General features: G+C 43.4%; 1 protein-coding gene and 1 pseudogene across 2 annotated transcripts in view; both read left to right on the forward strand.

Annotated features, from left to right (window-relative positions):
- The first annotated feature begins 3,060 nt into the window (after positions 1-3,060).
- LOC129459961 (RWD domain-containing protein 1-like) lies at positions 3,061-4,218 on the forward strand (annotated as a pseudogene).
- A 5,813-nt stretch (positions 4,219-10,031) lies between these two features.
- The window catches only part of ZDHHC17 (zinc finger DHHC-type palmitoyltransferase 17), a 91,144-nt gene continuing 86,579 nt past the window's right edge, over positions 10,032-14,596 (forward strand). Inside the window, exon 1 of one of the 2 annotated variants that reach the window (XM_055235962.2) lies at positions 10,032-10,268. In XM_055235962.2, coding sequence (XP_055091937.1) covers positions 10,176-10,268 — 93 coding nt within the window. In that variant the 5' untranslated portion in view covers positions 10,032-10,175. The remainder of the gene's footprint in view (positions 10,269-14,596) is intronic. The other variant, XM_055235963.2, reaches the window with a different exon arrangement.

A 14,596-nucleotide genomic window follows, 5' to 3' on the forward strand; every position in this document is an offset into this window, starting at 1 on the left:
TGTATAAGGTGTAAGGAAGGGATCCAGTTTCAGCTTTCTACATATGGCTAGCCAGTTTTCCCAGCACCATTTATTAAATAGGGAATCCTTTCCCCATTTCTTGTTTTTGTCAGGTTTGTCAAAGATCAGATAGTTGTAGATATGCAGCATTATTTCTGAGGGCTCTGTTCTGTTCCATTGATCTATGTCTCTGTTGTGGTACCAGTACTATGCTCTTTTGGTTACTGTAGCCTTGTAGTATAGTTTGAAGTCAGGTAGTGTGATGCCTCCAGCTTTGTTCTTTTGGCTTAGGATTGACTTGGCGATGCGGGCTCTGTTTTGGTTCCATATGAACTGTAAAGTAGTTTTTTCTAATTCTTGTGAAGAAAGTCATTGGTAGCTTGATGGGGATGGCATTGAATCTATAAATTACCTTGGGCAGTATGGCCATTTTCATGATATTGATTCTTCCAACCCATGAGCATGGAATGTTTTTCCATTTGTTTGTATCCTCTTTTATTTCATTGAGCAGTGGTTTGTAGTTCTCCTTGAAGAGGTCCTTCACTTCCCTTGTAAGTTGGATTCCTAGGTATTTTATTCTCTTTGAAGCAATTGTGAATGGGAGTTCATTTATGCAGGCAAAAAACACTTGAAAAAATGCTCATCATCACTGGCCATCAGAGAAATGCAAATCAAAACCACAGTGAGATACCATCTCACAGCAGTTAGAATGGCCATCATTCAAAAGTCAGGAAACAACAGGTGCTGGAGAGGATGTGGAGAAATAGGAACACTTTTACACTGTTGGTGGGACTGTAAACTAGTTCAACCATTGTGGAAGTCAGTGTGGCGATTCTTCAGGGATCTAGAACTAGAAATACCATTTGACCCAGCCATCCCATTACTGGGTATATACCCAAAGGACTATAAATCATGCTGCTATAAAGACACATGCACACGTATGTTTATTGCGGCACTATTCACAATAGCAAAGACTTGGAACCAACCCAAATGTCCAAGAACGATAGACTGGATTAAGAAAATGTGGCACATATACACCATGGAATACTATGCAGCCATAAAAAATGATGAGTTCATGTCCTTTGTAGGGACATGGATGAAACTGGAAAACATCATTCTCAGTAAACTATCGCAAGGACAAAAATCCATTCTCACTCATAGGTGAGAATTGAACAATGAGAACTCATGGACACAGGAAGGGGAACATCACACTCTGGGGACTGTTGTGGGATGGGGGGAGGGGGGAGGGACAGCATTAGGAGATATACCTAATGCTAAATGATGGGTTAATGGGTGCAGCAAAACAACATGGCACATGGATACATACATAACAAACCTGCACATTGTGCACATGTACCCTAAAACCTAAAATATAATAATAAAAAATAAAAATAAAAAAATAAAAAAATAAAAAAACAAACCAAAAAAAAATAAAATAAAATATATACATTGTTGCTTTTAAATACTCATTATTTCTTAACACAAAATCCCATTATCTTCTGTTTCATAAGGATATTCATGGCTCTTGAAGGCTGACCCCAAGTTATTAGCACTGATTCTCTTCACAAATGGGAACCGCTGTCTTCAAATCTCCTGGAGAAAAGAAATTTGCACACACCCCCTCCTCATCCCGCAACAAAAATATCAACAGAATAGGTCGCACATTCCTTTTAAGGAAGCAAAGTTTAGAAATAAACCAGTTCTACTAAGTCAGGCTAAACATTTTGATCTTGCTGGATTCTTGTACACATATAACTTTGTAAATGATTTTGGAGGTTTCAGGTTTTACACACTATACTCTATTGTTGTATAACAAATTATTTCAAAATTTAGCATCTTAGAAAAATACTTATTTTCACATAGTTTTAGTGTGTCAGGAGACCAGGTGCCGTTTAAGTGGGTGGTCCTGGCTCAGTCTCTAATAAGCTCATGGTTGAGAGGTCAGGTGCGGTTGCAGCCATCTGAAGGCTTCACTGGAGCTGGTGGATCCGCTTTTAAGGCAGCTCACTTTCATACCTGACAAGTAGTGTTGGTTCTTGGCAGGAGGTCTCAGTTCCTTGCCAGGCAGACCTCTCCACAGGGCTGCTTGAATGTCTTCATGATATGGCAGCTGGCTTCCCCAACAGCTACGGATCCAAGAGAGAACAAGGTAGAAACTGTGATGCCTTTTATGCTCTGTACTCAAAAGTCACACACTATTTTCCCACAATATCTCATTGGTTCCACGGGTCAGCTCTACTCGCGGTGGGAGGGTGCAAAGGCGTGCATACCAGGAGACAAGAGTCACTGGAGGCCCTTTTAGAAGTTGACTATCACATATGCCAAATTCTACATATTCCCTTTAATTCTCTGTTCTTGTTTTGTCTATATCACTCTAAAAAATATGAGTGCAAAAAAATTGTCCTCACTTCACTTAAAATAGGATTGTAGAGTACTGTTACATGTGACTTGTCAAAATAGCAAACCTCGTCCCTCATTCCAGCTCTAAGTAGTCAGTATTTATTTTGTCCATAATCCAATGAAACACAGAAATTTGTGAAATGGCTTATAGGAAAACCTTATAATTAAATAACTTGGTTAGAATTCAAAGTATCATGATTATTTATTTAGTTGAGTCAAATAATATGAGTGACAGCTTAAAAAGTGTCTCTGACTATGTTGTGGTGATTCCAACATTTACACAGAACAAATGTTTAATAAATAATTGTTAAATTTTAGAACTAATAAGTGAATACAGGGCTGGGCACAGCGGCTCACGCCTGTAATCCCAGCACTTTGGGAGGCCGAGGTAGGCGGATCACCCGAGGTTAGGAGTTTGAGACCAGCCTGGCCAACATGGCGAAACCCCGTCTCCACCAAAAAAAAAAATACAAAAATTAGCTAGGCATGGTGACATGCGCCTGTAATCCCAGCTACTCGGGGAGGCTGAGGCTGAGGCAGGAGAATCGCTTGAACCCGGGAGGCGGAGGTTGCAGTGAGCAGAGATCGCGCCATTGCACTCCAGCCTGGGCAACAAGAGCGAAACTCTGTCTCGGAGGGGAGTGGGGGTCAGGGGGAGTGAATACAATAAAGTTGTAGGATGAAAAATCAACATACAAAAATCAGTTGTCTGGCTGCCCCGCACTCTCCCGGCGCGGCCGCTGTCTCGGCTGCTGTGCGCCGCCTAGGTGTCTGGGTGATCCATGGGCAGCAGTAAGGGCCACGATGACAGACTATGGCGAGGAGCAACGCAAGAGCTAGAGGCTCAGGAGTCCATCTACCCTGACTCCTTCATAGTATTATCAGAAAATCCACCCGGCTTCACCATTACTGTGACATCTGAGGATGGAGAAAATGATGAAACTGTCCAGACTACCCTCAAGTTTACATATGGTGAAAAATACCCAGATGAAGTTCTCCTTTATGAAATAGTCTCTCCAGAAAATCTAGAAGATAATGATTTCTGAGACATTTTAAAATTACTAGCATGGACGGGCGCGGTGGCTCACGCTTGTAATCCCAGCACTTTGGGAGGCCGAGGCGGGCGGATCACGAGGTCAGGAGATCGAGACCACGGTGAAACCCCGTCTCTACTAACAATACAAAAAACTAGCCGGGCGTGGTGGCGGGCACCTGTAGTCCCAGCTACTCGGAGAGGCTGAGGCAGGAGAATGGCGCGAACCCGGGAGGCGGAGCTTGCAGTGAGCCGAGATCTCGCCACTGCACTCCAGCCTGGGCGACAGAGCGAGACTCCGTCTCAAAGAAAAAAAAAATTACTAGCATTACAGGCTAAAGAAAATCTTGGTATGGTGATGATCTTTACTCTAGTGACAGCTGTGCAAGAAAAATTAAATGAAATAGTAGACCAGATAAAAACTAGAAGAGAAGAAACAACAAGAAAAAGAAGCAGAAGAGGCTGAAAAGCAATTATTCCATGGCACTCCAACTACAATAGAGAATTTCTTAAATCGGAAGGCCAAATTTGATGAAGAATTCTTGGAAATTAAAAAGAAAAGGATGAAAGAAGAACAAGCAGGAAAAAATAAATTAAGTGGGAAACAACTATTTGAAACAGATCATAATCTTGACGCATCTGATATCCAGTTCTTGGAGCATGCTGGAAACCACATGGAGGTAGATGAGTCTTTGCTCCAATAAATGGATGACTTGGAGCTGGAGGATGATGAGGATGATCCAGACTACAATCCTGCTGACCCAGAGAGTGACTCAGCTGACTAATGGACGTCCCCATCTGCAGAGGCTTGACTGCCACAGTATCTGTGGCTATGCTCAGAGGGTTTTGATTTTCCTTTCTTTTTTTCTAAGAAAAAATTATTTTCAGGAGAATATTCTTCTGATAGCTTTCATCATTGAACTTAAAAAACTGACCTTACAATTTCAAAAAAAAATCAGTTTTGTTTCTACACACTAACAATGAACTATCTGAAAAGAAAAATTAAGAAAACAATCCCATTTATAGTAGCATCAAAAAGAATAAAATACTCAGGAATAAATTTAACCAAGGAGGCAAAAGGCTTGTATGCTGAAAACTACAAATCACTGATGAAAGAAATGAAAGAAAACACAAATGGAAAGACATCCTGTGTTCATGGATTGGAAGAATTAATATTTAAAAAGTGTCTATCCTACTGTAAGTGATCTATAGATTCAATGCAATCCCTATTCAGTGGTGTTTTCTATAGAAATAGAAAAAAAATCCTGAAATTCATATGGGACCACAAAAGACCCTGAATAAACAAAACACTCTTGAGAAAGAACACAGAAGCATCACACGTCCTGATTTTAAAATATATCTCAAACCTAAAGTAATTAAAACAGTATGGAACTGGCATAAAAACAGACATACAGGCCAATGGAACAGAATAAAGAGCCTCAAAATAAACCCACACATTTACTGTCAACTGGTCTTTGACAAGGATGCTAAGAATACACAAAGGGGAAAGGACATTTTATTCAACAGATGGTGCTGGGAAAAGTGGATATCCATATGCAAAAATGATGAAATTGGACCCTTATCTTGCACCATACAAAAAAGTCAACTTGAAATAGATTAATGACTGAAATGTAAAATATAGAACTGTAAAACTGTAAAACACTTAGAAGAAAACATAGGTGAAAATTGCACGACATTGGGCTTAGCAACAATTTCTTGGATATTACAGCAAAAGCACAAGCAACAGAAGCAAAATTAGACAAGCAGAATTAAATTGAATTAAAAAGCTTCTGCACAGCAAAGGAAACAGTCAGCAAAGTGAGGAGGCAACCTACAGAATGGGAGAAAATATTTATAAATCATATATATGATAAGGGATTAATATCCAAACGATTCAATGAACTCCTACAACTCAAGAGCAAAAACCCCCAGATAATCCAATTAAAAAATGGGCAAAAGACTTAAGTAAAAATTTCTCCAGAGAAGAAATACAGATGACCAGGCATATGAGAAGATGCTCAACATCACTAATCATCACGGAAATGCAAATCAAAACTACAGTGAGATATCACTTCACACCTACTAGGATGGCTATTACGAAAAAAAAAAAAAAACATAAGTGTTAGCAAGCATGTGGGAAAATGGAACCCTTGTACACTGTAATGTAAAATGGTTCAGCAGCTATGGAAAATGGTATGATGGGTCCTCAAAAAATTAAAAATAGAACTACCATATGATCCAGCAATTCACTTCCGTTTATATATTCAAAAGAATTGAAATTGGGATCTCAAAGACATAAAACACACTCTAATGTTCATTGCAGCATTATCACAATAGCCAAGATATGGAAACAACCTAAATGTCTACTGATGGATGAATGGATAAAGTGTGGTATATACATACAATGGGATATTATTCAGCCTTTAAAAAGGAGGGAATTCTGCCATATGTGACAACATGGATGAACCCAGAAGACATTATGCTAAGTGAAATAAGCCACTCACTGAAGGCCAAAGGTGAGGTATCTAAAATAGTCAAACTGATAGAAACAGTAGAATGGTGGTTGCCAGGGCCAAAGGTAGAAGGATATGGGGAGGTGCCGTTCAATGGGTATAAAGTTTCAGTTATATGAGATGAATAAGGTCTAGAAATCTGCTGTACACCATTGTGCCTGTGGTTAACAATACTGTATTGTGCACTTAAAAATTTAAGAGAGATTGGCTGGGCGCGGTGGCTCATGCCCGTAATCCCAGCACTTTGGGAGGCCGAGGCGGGTGGATCATGAGGTCAGGAGATCAAGACCATCCTGGCTAACAGTGAAACCCTGTCTCTACTAAAAATACAAAAAATTAGCCGGGCATGGTGGCGGGCGCCTGTAGTCTCAGCTACTCGGGAGGCTGAGGCAGGAGAATGGTGTGAACCTGGGAGACAGAGCTGGCAGTGAGCCGAGATCACACCACTGCACTTTAGCCTGGGCGACAGAGCAAGACTCCATCTCAAAAAAAAAAAAAAAAAAAAAAATTTAACAGAGATCTTGCATCAGATGTTCTCACCACAATAAAAAAATTAAATGGACCAAGTAATAATTCATTGAGGATAATAACAACAGAAGAAACTAGAGGCAAAGAGTAGTAGATGGGGAAAATTCAGAAGGCTTCCAGATGATTCTGCTGCCACCTAGTTTTGTAACTTTAAGAGGGTTTCTTAAATTCCCCATCGTTTTCCTTTTTGTGAAATGACTAAATCTGGATAATCTCTATGCTGTTTTTAGCTCCAGTAGTGTCTGAAGTTACATATGAAACTATATTTATACAACAATGCCCCATGCCTTCCAATCTGTTTGCTTCTAAATCCATTTCACAATTATTCTCTAACAAGGTCTATTTTTCTCTTTGAATTTTATTCTTTTTTAGCCACTATTCTGCATTCCTCCATAATTCTATGCCATTCTTTTGCCAGTCTATCCAATCAGTGTACTTTCTTAGCTGTCTCCTTAGTCCCCTGAATATATTGTCTCAATTTGAGCTATAGATAAGAACTCTACAGTTATCAAGATGGACTCTGATTATATCTAAAGGGTTTGCTTCAAGATTCAACTTCAACATGTTTTCCTAAGCATGCCTGCTTCTGCTCTTGATCTGTTTCTTCAGTTCTTCATTTAATAACTATTTATTTTAGTGTTCCAGCAGTAAGCAAGACAGACATGGACCCTGGTTATGTTGTTCCAACTTTTCAGCTGCTTTTAGTATTTTCCTTATATTTGAATTGTAGAATTCTCAGGAGTAAAAATGTCCACAGAGCCAGGCAGGTAATGAAAACGAGTAAAGCAGGCCATAGACCTGGTAGAGGCTGAGCAAGAAGGTGGAGATGGCTTGTTTGCCAGATGAACTACAACTCTAGATTTTAAAGTGAACTCTGATTTACTGATTTCAGGGAAGGCTAAACATTTCTTTTATGAATACTCCACATCATATACCTGTACCAATATTCCTAATACATGGGTACCTGAAACATTTTCTCCAGTTTTCCATGCCTAGTTTCTTTACATTCTCACTTCATTCAATGCTTTATTAATATTTATGCCACTTAACTTTTTCAGTCAGTGTCCTTTATTTACTCTAATCTTCTATTTCTAGTCAATGCAAGACATAAAGGTAAGGAGGGGCAAGATTAAAAATTGAGATTTTTGGCCGGGCGCAGTGGCTTATGCCTATAATCCCAAGACTTTGGGAGGCGGAGGTGGGTGGATCACGAGGTCAGGAGTTCGAGACCAGCCTGACCAACATGGTGAAACCCTGTCCCCACTAAAAATACAAAATTAGCAGGGCATGGTGGCGCATGCTTAATCCCAGCTACTCAGGAGGCTGAGGCAGGAGAATCGCTTGAATCTGGGAGGCGGAGGTTGCAGTGAGCTGAGATCTCGCCACTGCACTCCAGCCTGGGCCACAGAGCAAGAAAGACTCCGTCTCAAAAAAAAAAAAAAAAAAGAGAAATTGAGATTTTTGGCTGGTTGCGGTGGCTCATGCCTGTAATCCCAGCACTTTAGGAGGCAGAGGCGGGTGGATCACCTGAGGTTGGCAGTTCCAGACCATCGTGACCAACATGGAGAAACCCTGTCTCTACTAAAAATACAAAATTAGCCGGGCATGCTGGCACATGTCTGTAATCCCAGCTACTTGGGAGGCTGAGGCAGGAGAATCGCTTGAACCTGGCAGGTGGTGGTTGCAGTGAGCCGAGATCGAGCCATTGCACTCCAGCCTGGGCATGAGCGAAACTCAGTCTCAAAAAAAAAAAAAAAAAAATTGAGATTTTTGAGTGAAAATGACTTATGTCCATGTTAACATATGACTGAAAACAATTCGGTGCTCCAAAGGCCTACCCTGAGTCTTATCTAGCTGTAAAAGATGACTCCTAGTTTGGGCCAGGACGAACAGAATGAAAATCAGCTCGGACTGAAATGAGAAAAAGTAGTTGTGCTGGGAGGACAGATACCGAAAAAGCCAGCAGCAAAGTTAACTGAGAAACTTCTTTCTCTCACAGCCGTGCAGTAGCTATGACACGCCATATCCACCCCTCTTTGAGTGACTGCTGCTCTTACTAGTGTTGCTACTTTATTACTGGAGGTACCTAATTACTAAATTGCTGTATCCTCAAGACAGCATCCACTCCCTCGTAAATCCCAGCTTTTCTTCATGCCGCCACAGAAACGGCGTCCCATGCAGAACTGATTCCGGCTCTCCTTAGACCCTCCTCAGACTCCTTTGGCGGGAAACTAATCTTACAAAGGAGGCTTCCTCCTCCCTTTTCCAGTGGCATTCCAAGCTTCCTTTGGAGTGCCCTCCCTCCTGATTTACAAATTAGCCTGACGTTAACGGAGTACAGGCTTTTTCCTGGTGGTTTCTGGCCTAACAGGAGACGGCTTAGTAAGTACCAGGATCTATAATAGGTCAACTTTCATGATCTCTGCTAAATTCTGAGCTGTTTAGACTTACAATTTTTAACAGCTAAAAGGAAAGACAAATGCTTTCTAAAACTGTCCCATCAGCCCATTTACAGGGAGCACCTCCCCCATACTGCCCTAAAATCCTTTAAAAAATGGCTTTAGTCATTTTATCTGCCTTGCATTTAAGCGAATTCAGTTTAAGTGGCTTCAGTTCTGAATTTCTGTATTATATCGAAATGTTGCAGATGGCGGTGTGTGGGCTTTGAGCTCGTAAATTTTTTGTGTGGTACTAATTCAAGACGATTGAGAGCAGGTTGGGATCATTTTAAAAAGGGTTCTCGGCAGGGTGTGGTGACTCAAGCCTGTAATCCCAGCACTTTGGGAGGCTGAGGCTGGCGGATCGCTTAAGGTCAGGAGTTCGAGACTAGCCTGGCCAACATGGTGAAACCCCGTCTCTACTAAAAATACAAAAATTAGCCGAGCGTGGTGGCATGCGCCTGTAATCCCAGCTACTCGGGAGGCTGAGGCAGGAGAATCGCTTGAACCGGGAGGCGGAGGTTGCAGTGAGCTGAGATCGCGCCATTGCACTCCGGCCTGGGCGACAAGAGCAAAACTCCGTCTCATTAAAAAAAAAAAAGGTTCTCTAGGAGGAAGCCCTGAGTTGTATCCATGTTTTTCCTGGCGTCCCCCGGAGGCACAGGTTGCGGGTGACCTTTTCACGTGTGGAGGAAAGGGGAGCTGCTTTTGTCTTCAGGAATGATGTAGGCCTGGACTCAAGCCTGACGGGCCCAAACCTCCCTGGAGTTGGCTGACGGCTCTGCCCGAGGTCCTGAAGAGGGGTCCCGGAGCGGAAGTGGGAGCGCGTGGGCGTGGGCCTCCTCGGCTGCCTGGGGCTCCAGACTTGTGCTGCGTGCGGCTCCGGAGCTCTGTTCTCGCTCCTGAGCAGCTGCTAGATTTCCCAAGCGACTGTCTCAACCGCCCGGCAGCCTCCCCCGGGCAGCCAGAGCTGCACATCTGCCTCCGGCCGAGACCCGCCCCCGAGCCGCGGCGCCCACGCCCAGAGCCCTCCGCCGTCCCCAGCGCAGTGCAGCGGAGCGCGCTCCACTCCGGGGCCGGGCCGCGCTTCTGCGCACGCGCGGAGAAACCCGCGCCCTCCGAGGGGGGAGGGGACAGAGGGGGCGTCACGGGGGCAGGAGGAGAAGGAGGAGGCCCGCGTCGCCTCCGGCGGGGCTCGCGCTCGCCCCGCGCTCGCCCTCCGCCTCGCCCGAGCCCCGGGAGGGTGAAACGCTTTCTCCCGGCATGCAGCGGGAGGAGGGATTTAACACCAAGATGGCGGACGGCCCGGATGAGTACGATACCGAAGCGGGCTGTGTGCCCCTTCTCCACCCAGAGGTGAGGAACCGTGCTGAGTGGATTCCTTGCCCTGCGGCCCTCCAGCCTTTCTTCCCCGGACTCGCCGAGGGCGGCGGCCGACGTGTGTGGGGTAGTGGGACGTGCCGAAGTTGGGGAGGGTGGGGAGGCGAATCCAGGCCCGAGCGCGGCTGCGAGCGGATAACGGGGGAGGAGATAGCGGGGCGGGCCCGACCGGGGCGGGCTCTGGGACGCAGTCCCTGGCTGTGCCTGGAGGACAGAGGTGGAGATGTTGATGGTTATGCTGTGTCGCTGCGCTGGGTTTGAGAGCAGAGGCGCAGGGGCCTGGTGCTGTTTTTGAACCGCAGCTTAGCCCCTAGTCTTGCTTCAAGCCTCTTGGGGCCAGGTGGAAGCGCGTCTGGTTTTGATTTCTTTTTCCTTCGCCAGGGTGAATGACGGTATCTATTGCTTCCCTTTAGTCCACTGTGAGGGGACAGTTTCATGGGCATAGTGATGTCCTTCCAGGTAATGCCATGGGTAGCACCTCGGGCACCTTGTGTCGGGCGTCCTTTTTTGAGCATTTTGTCCTTAAGCGATTAAGAAGAGAGGTAAAAACTTTTGGGAATAGACCTACACTCACATTAGCTTGTCAAAGTACCGTTTTTCTAGGAGCTAGGGGTGGACAGTGCAACACGTTTCCCATCACAACATGAGTGTCTTCCCATGTAAGTAAACAGTGCCCCTCTCCACAGTCAGTCACAGTCTGTGCTTGTTTACCTCCGAGTTTGTAGCTGAGCTAGTGCTAGTTAAGGCTTGGAAGCAATTCTGATGCATTCTGATTTTTAGTGATCAACAGTGATGTGTGTATGGGGCAGCGGCACAGTTTGCTGAAGAACTCGGGTAGTTTTCATGAGGTTAAAGGATGACAGTCGTGTTGTAGGCTGAACAAACATGGAAGTGTCTACCTGGTTACTTTGCAATAGAGTGATTCTGTTTTTTTCTGGATTTGGGTTTGTACCGTGCCACTAGTTTTTGTTAAAAAGTGAATAATGATAACCATCCTTTTATGTTACATGTTAACACTCAACCACCCTCTCATTCGTCACTTTGGTTTATCAAAAACACATGGGACAGTTCATTCGGAATATATACCTGTGCCAGTCTCAGTAGAAAAGGTTACTCTGGGTTTCTGACAAACAGAACTATACAGTAAAACTAAACATTTGTTTGACCAAAGTGGTAACATTTTCAGAACTGGCATTGTAGACATCTCTTTTGGTTCACTTAGGCCCTAACATACGTCAAGAAATAGACAAAGTAGTTTTCAGATGTTGCCTTGAAAATGTTGCTAAGTGATTTCTATTCATCTGTTTCTGTGAAAGTATTTCAAACACTTAAATGTTTATCCAGTTTATTTTTTTGAGATGGGGTTTCTCTCTGTCCCCCAGGCAGGAGTGCACTGACACGATGACAGCTCACTGCGGCCTCTACCTCCAGGGCTCAAGTGATCCTCTCCCCTCAGCCTCCCCAGGAGCTGTGACCACAGGCTCACGCCACCATACTCGGCTGATTTTTTTATTATTTGTAGAGGAAGGGGTCTCCCTGTGTTGTCTAGGCTGGTCTTGAACTCTTGAACTCAAGTGGTCCTCTCACCTTAGCTACTTAAAGTGCTGGGATTACAGGCATGAGCCACCATGCCTGGTCTATCTTATGTATTTTAGCATACTGTTCTTCATAAACCTTTGTTTTGTAATATAGTACTGTTGTTTGCTACTTTAAGAATAATTTTAACTGGTAACAAATCCAGATTATTTGGTGTAGTAGAATGGCCAGTGTAGGCTTGAAATTTAGATACCAATCTTCAAGTTGTCATTTGATAGATAGGATATTACTAGAAAGTCAACCTCCTCATCATTGGTAGTGGGAATTGGCATACCCAATATATACCGTTCCTTTTTACCGAAGAAGCACAAGGTCTGATTATTTTAATACTTTGGATGGACCTTAAGCTTGTACTACATGGCTGAGGTCTTTCTGCATTTTCTGTGGTTAGTGTGTGCAGCTGGTGCAGACCTGGGGTAGTTCTGCTGCCTCCTAGCAGTGTGTTCTTGGGCAAGCTATGAATACATCTCTGAGTTCTAGTTTCATCATTTATAATGGATAAAAATAATAGTTAATAAGCTATAGCAAGGATTAGCTGAGATAATATATTTTTGTTGTTTAGCAGTGTTTTCAGTCTCCTTTGGAAAGAAACCCATTCTCTGTCTTGGTAAGTAGTGAAATAATAGTACTTTTAACCTCTTTTTGAAGAGAACGTAGATCTTGGGTCAGACAGACTTGGATTCTAATTCTGGAAATTCGGTAACTAGCTAAGTGACCTGAGACAAGTGCTTAATTTCTTTAAGCTTCAGTAGTAATCAGAAAATGGAGATCCTGGCTGGGCACGGAGGCTCACACCTGTAGTCTCAGCACTTTGGGAAGCCGAGGTGGGAGAATCACTTGAGCCCAGGAGTTTGAGACCATCCTGGGCCACATGGCAAAACTCTGTCTCTACAGAAAATACAAAAATTAGCTGAGCCTGGTGGTACACGCCTGTAGTCCCAGCTAATTGGATACTGAGATGGGAGGATTGCTTGAGCCTGGAAGGTTGAGGCTGCAGTGAGCCATGATCGAGCAGCTGTACTCCATCCTGGGTGACAGAGCAAGATTATGTCTCAAAAAAAAAAAAAAAGAAAAGAAAATGGAGATGCTGCCTAGTTTACTTGGCTGTAAGGGATTAGGTGAGGCTATATGTTGAGGGTCAAGAACTGGCACATTGTAGGTGCTCAGTTAATGTTACTTCTTTTTTCTCTACCAGAAGAAAGAGGGAAGTGTTACACATTTATTTTGGTTTTGGTGACTGATTTAAAACTTATGTGGGTTTTAATTTAGCGGAATAGGATCTTGCAGGAACAAATTTCATTTCACTTTTTATCTTCCAATTTAACACTCTCCCACAAAAACTGTTTTTCACTTTAGTATTTGTTAAGCAGATGAATTATTTGTAGGTAAAGAAATGAGCATTGCTTAAATCTCTTATAAGTATGCAAACTGCCCACTGTTAAAACCTTTCTTAGAGGATTATACAATTAGATGAACGCCTTTTTAGAGGTATTTTAGGTAAGATAATCTTACTTTTTAATGAATTAAATCATCCACTCATTTAGTTGGTCATTTAAACATTTGTTTATCATGTTTGGGTAAGGCATTGTGCTGGCGTCTGTGTGAGACTTCAGGATATTTTTGGTGTTCAGTGAGAGGCAGTATAGAATACTGGTTAAGAGCCAAAGCTGGCCGGGCATGGTGGCTGACGCCTGTAATCCCAGGGTTTAGGGAGGCCGAGGCGGGCGGATCACCTGAGGTTGGGAGTTCAAGACCAACCTGACCAACATGGAGAAACCCCGTCTCTATTAAAAATACAGAACTAGCCATGCGTGGTGGCACATGCCTATAATCCCAGCTCCTCGGGAGGCTGAGGCAGGAGAATTGCTTGAACCCGGGAGGTGGAGGTTGCAGTGAGCTGAGATTGCTCTCCAGCCTGGGCAACAAGAGCGGAACTCTGTCTTAAAAAATAAAAAAAAAAAATCCAAAGCCGTGGTGACAAACTGAAAATGTAGCTTCTGCAGCTTACTGTTATCATGGTCAAAGTACATTTTTCTCATTTGTAAAGTTGGGTTAATAGTGATACCTTTTACAATTATTGTGAATATTAACTAGGCTAATGTTTATAAAGCAGTTTTCTTTTTTTTTTTTTGAGACGGAGTCTTGCTCTGTTGCCCAGGCTGGAGTGCAGTGGCGCAATCTTGGCTCACTGCAAGCTCCGCCTCCCGGGTTCACGCCATTCTCCTGCCTCGGCCTCTCCGAGTAGCTGGGACTGCAGGCGCCCGCCACCACGCCCCGCTAATTTTTTGTATTTTTAGTAGAGACGGGGTTTCACCGTGGTCTTGATCTCCTGACCTCGTGATCCGCCCGCCTCAGCCTCCCAAAGTGCTGGGATTACAAGCGTAAGCCACCACGCCCGGCCCTTTATAAAGCAGTTTTCATAGACCTAGGCACATAGGCTGCCAAGCAAATTGTACCTTCTAAAGGCCCTGGCATATAGTGAATACTGAAAGGGAAGCTGCTGTTACTTTGTTTTCTTTTGAAATAGGTGATTATTTGTTTTATTGAAATGAAAGAAATTAAAGGCTCTTTGGATAAAGATGAACTGATGATCAAGGGATTAGGGTGCTAGTTCTAGCTCAGTGACCTTAAGCTAGTAGATATTTAACTGGTCTCAGTTTTGTTGCTTTTAAGATAAAGTAGCTAAACTAGATGACCTCTAAGATTTC

Source organism: Symphalangus syndactylus, chromosome 13, assembly GCF_028878055.3.
Source record: "Symphalangus syndactylus isolate Jambi chromosome 13, NHGRI_mSymSyn1-v2.1_pri, whole genome shotgun sequence".
NCBI lineage: Eukaryota > Metazoa > Chordata > Mammalia > Primates > Hylobatidae > Symphalangus > Symphalangus syndactylus.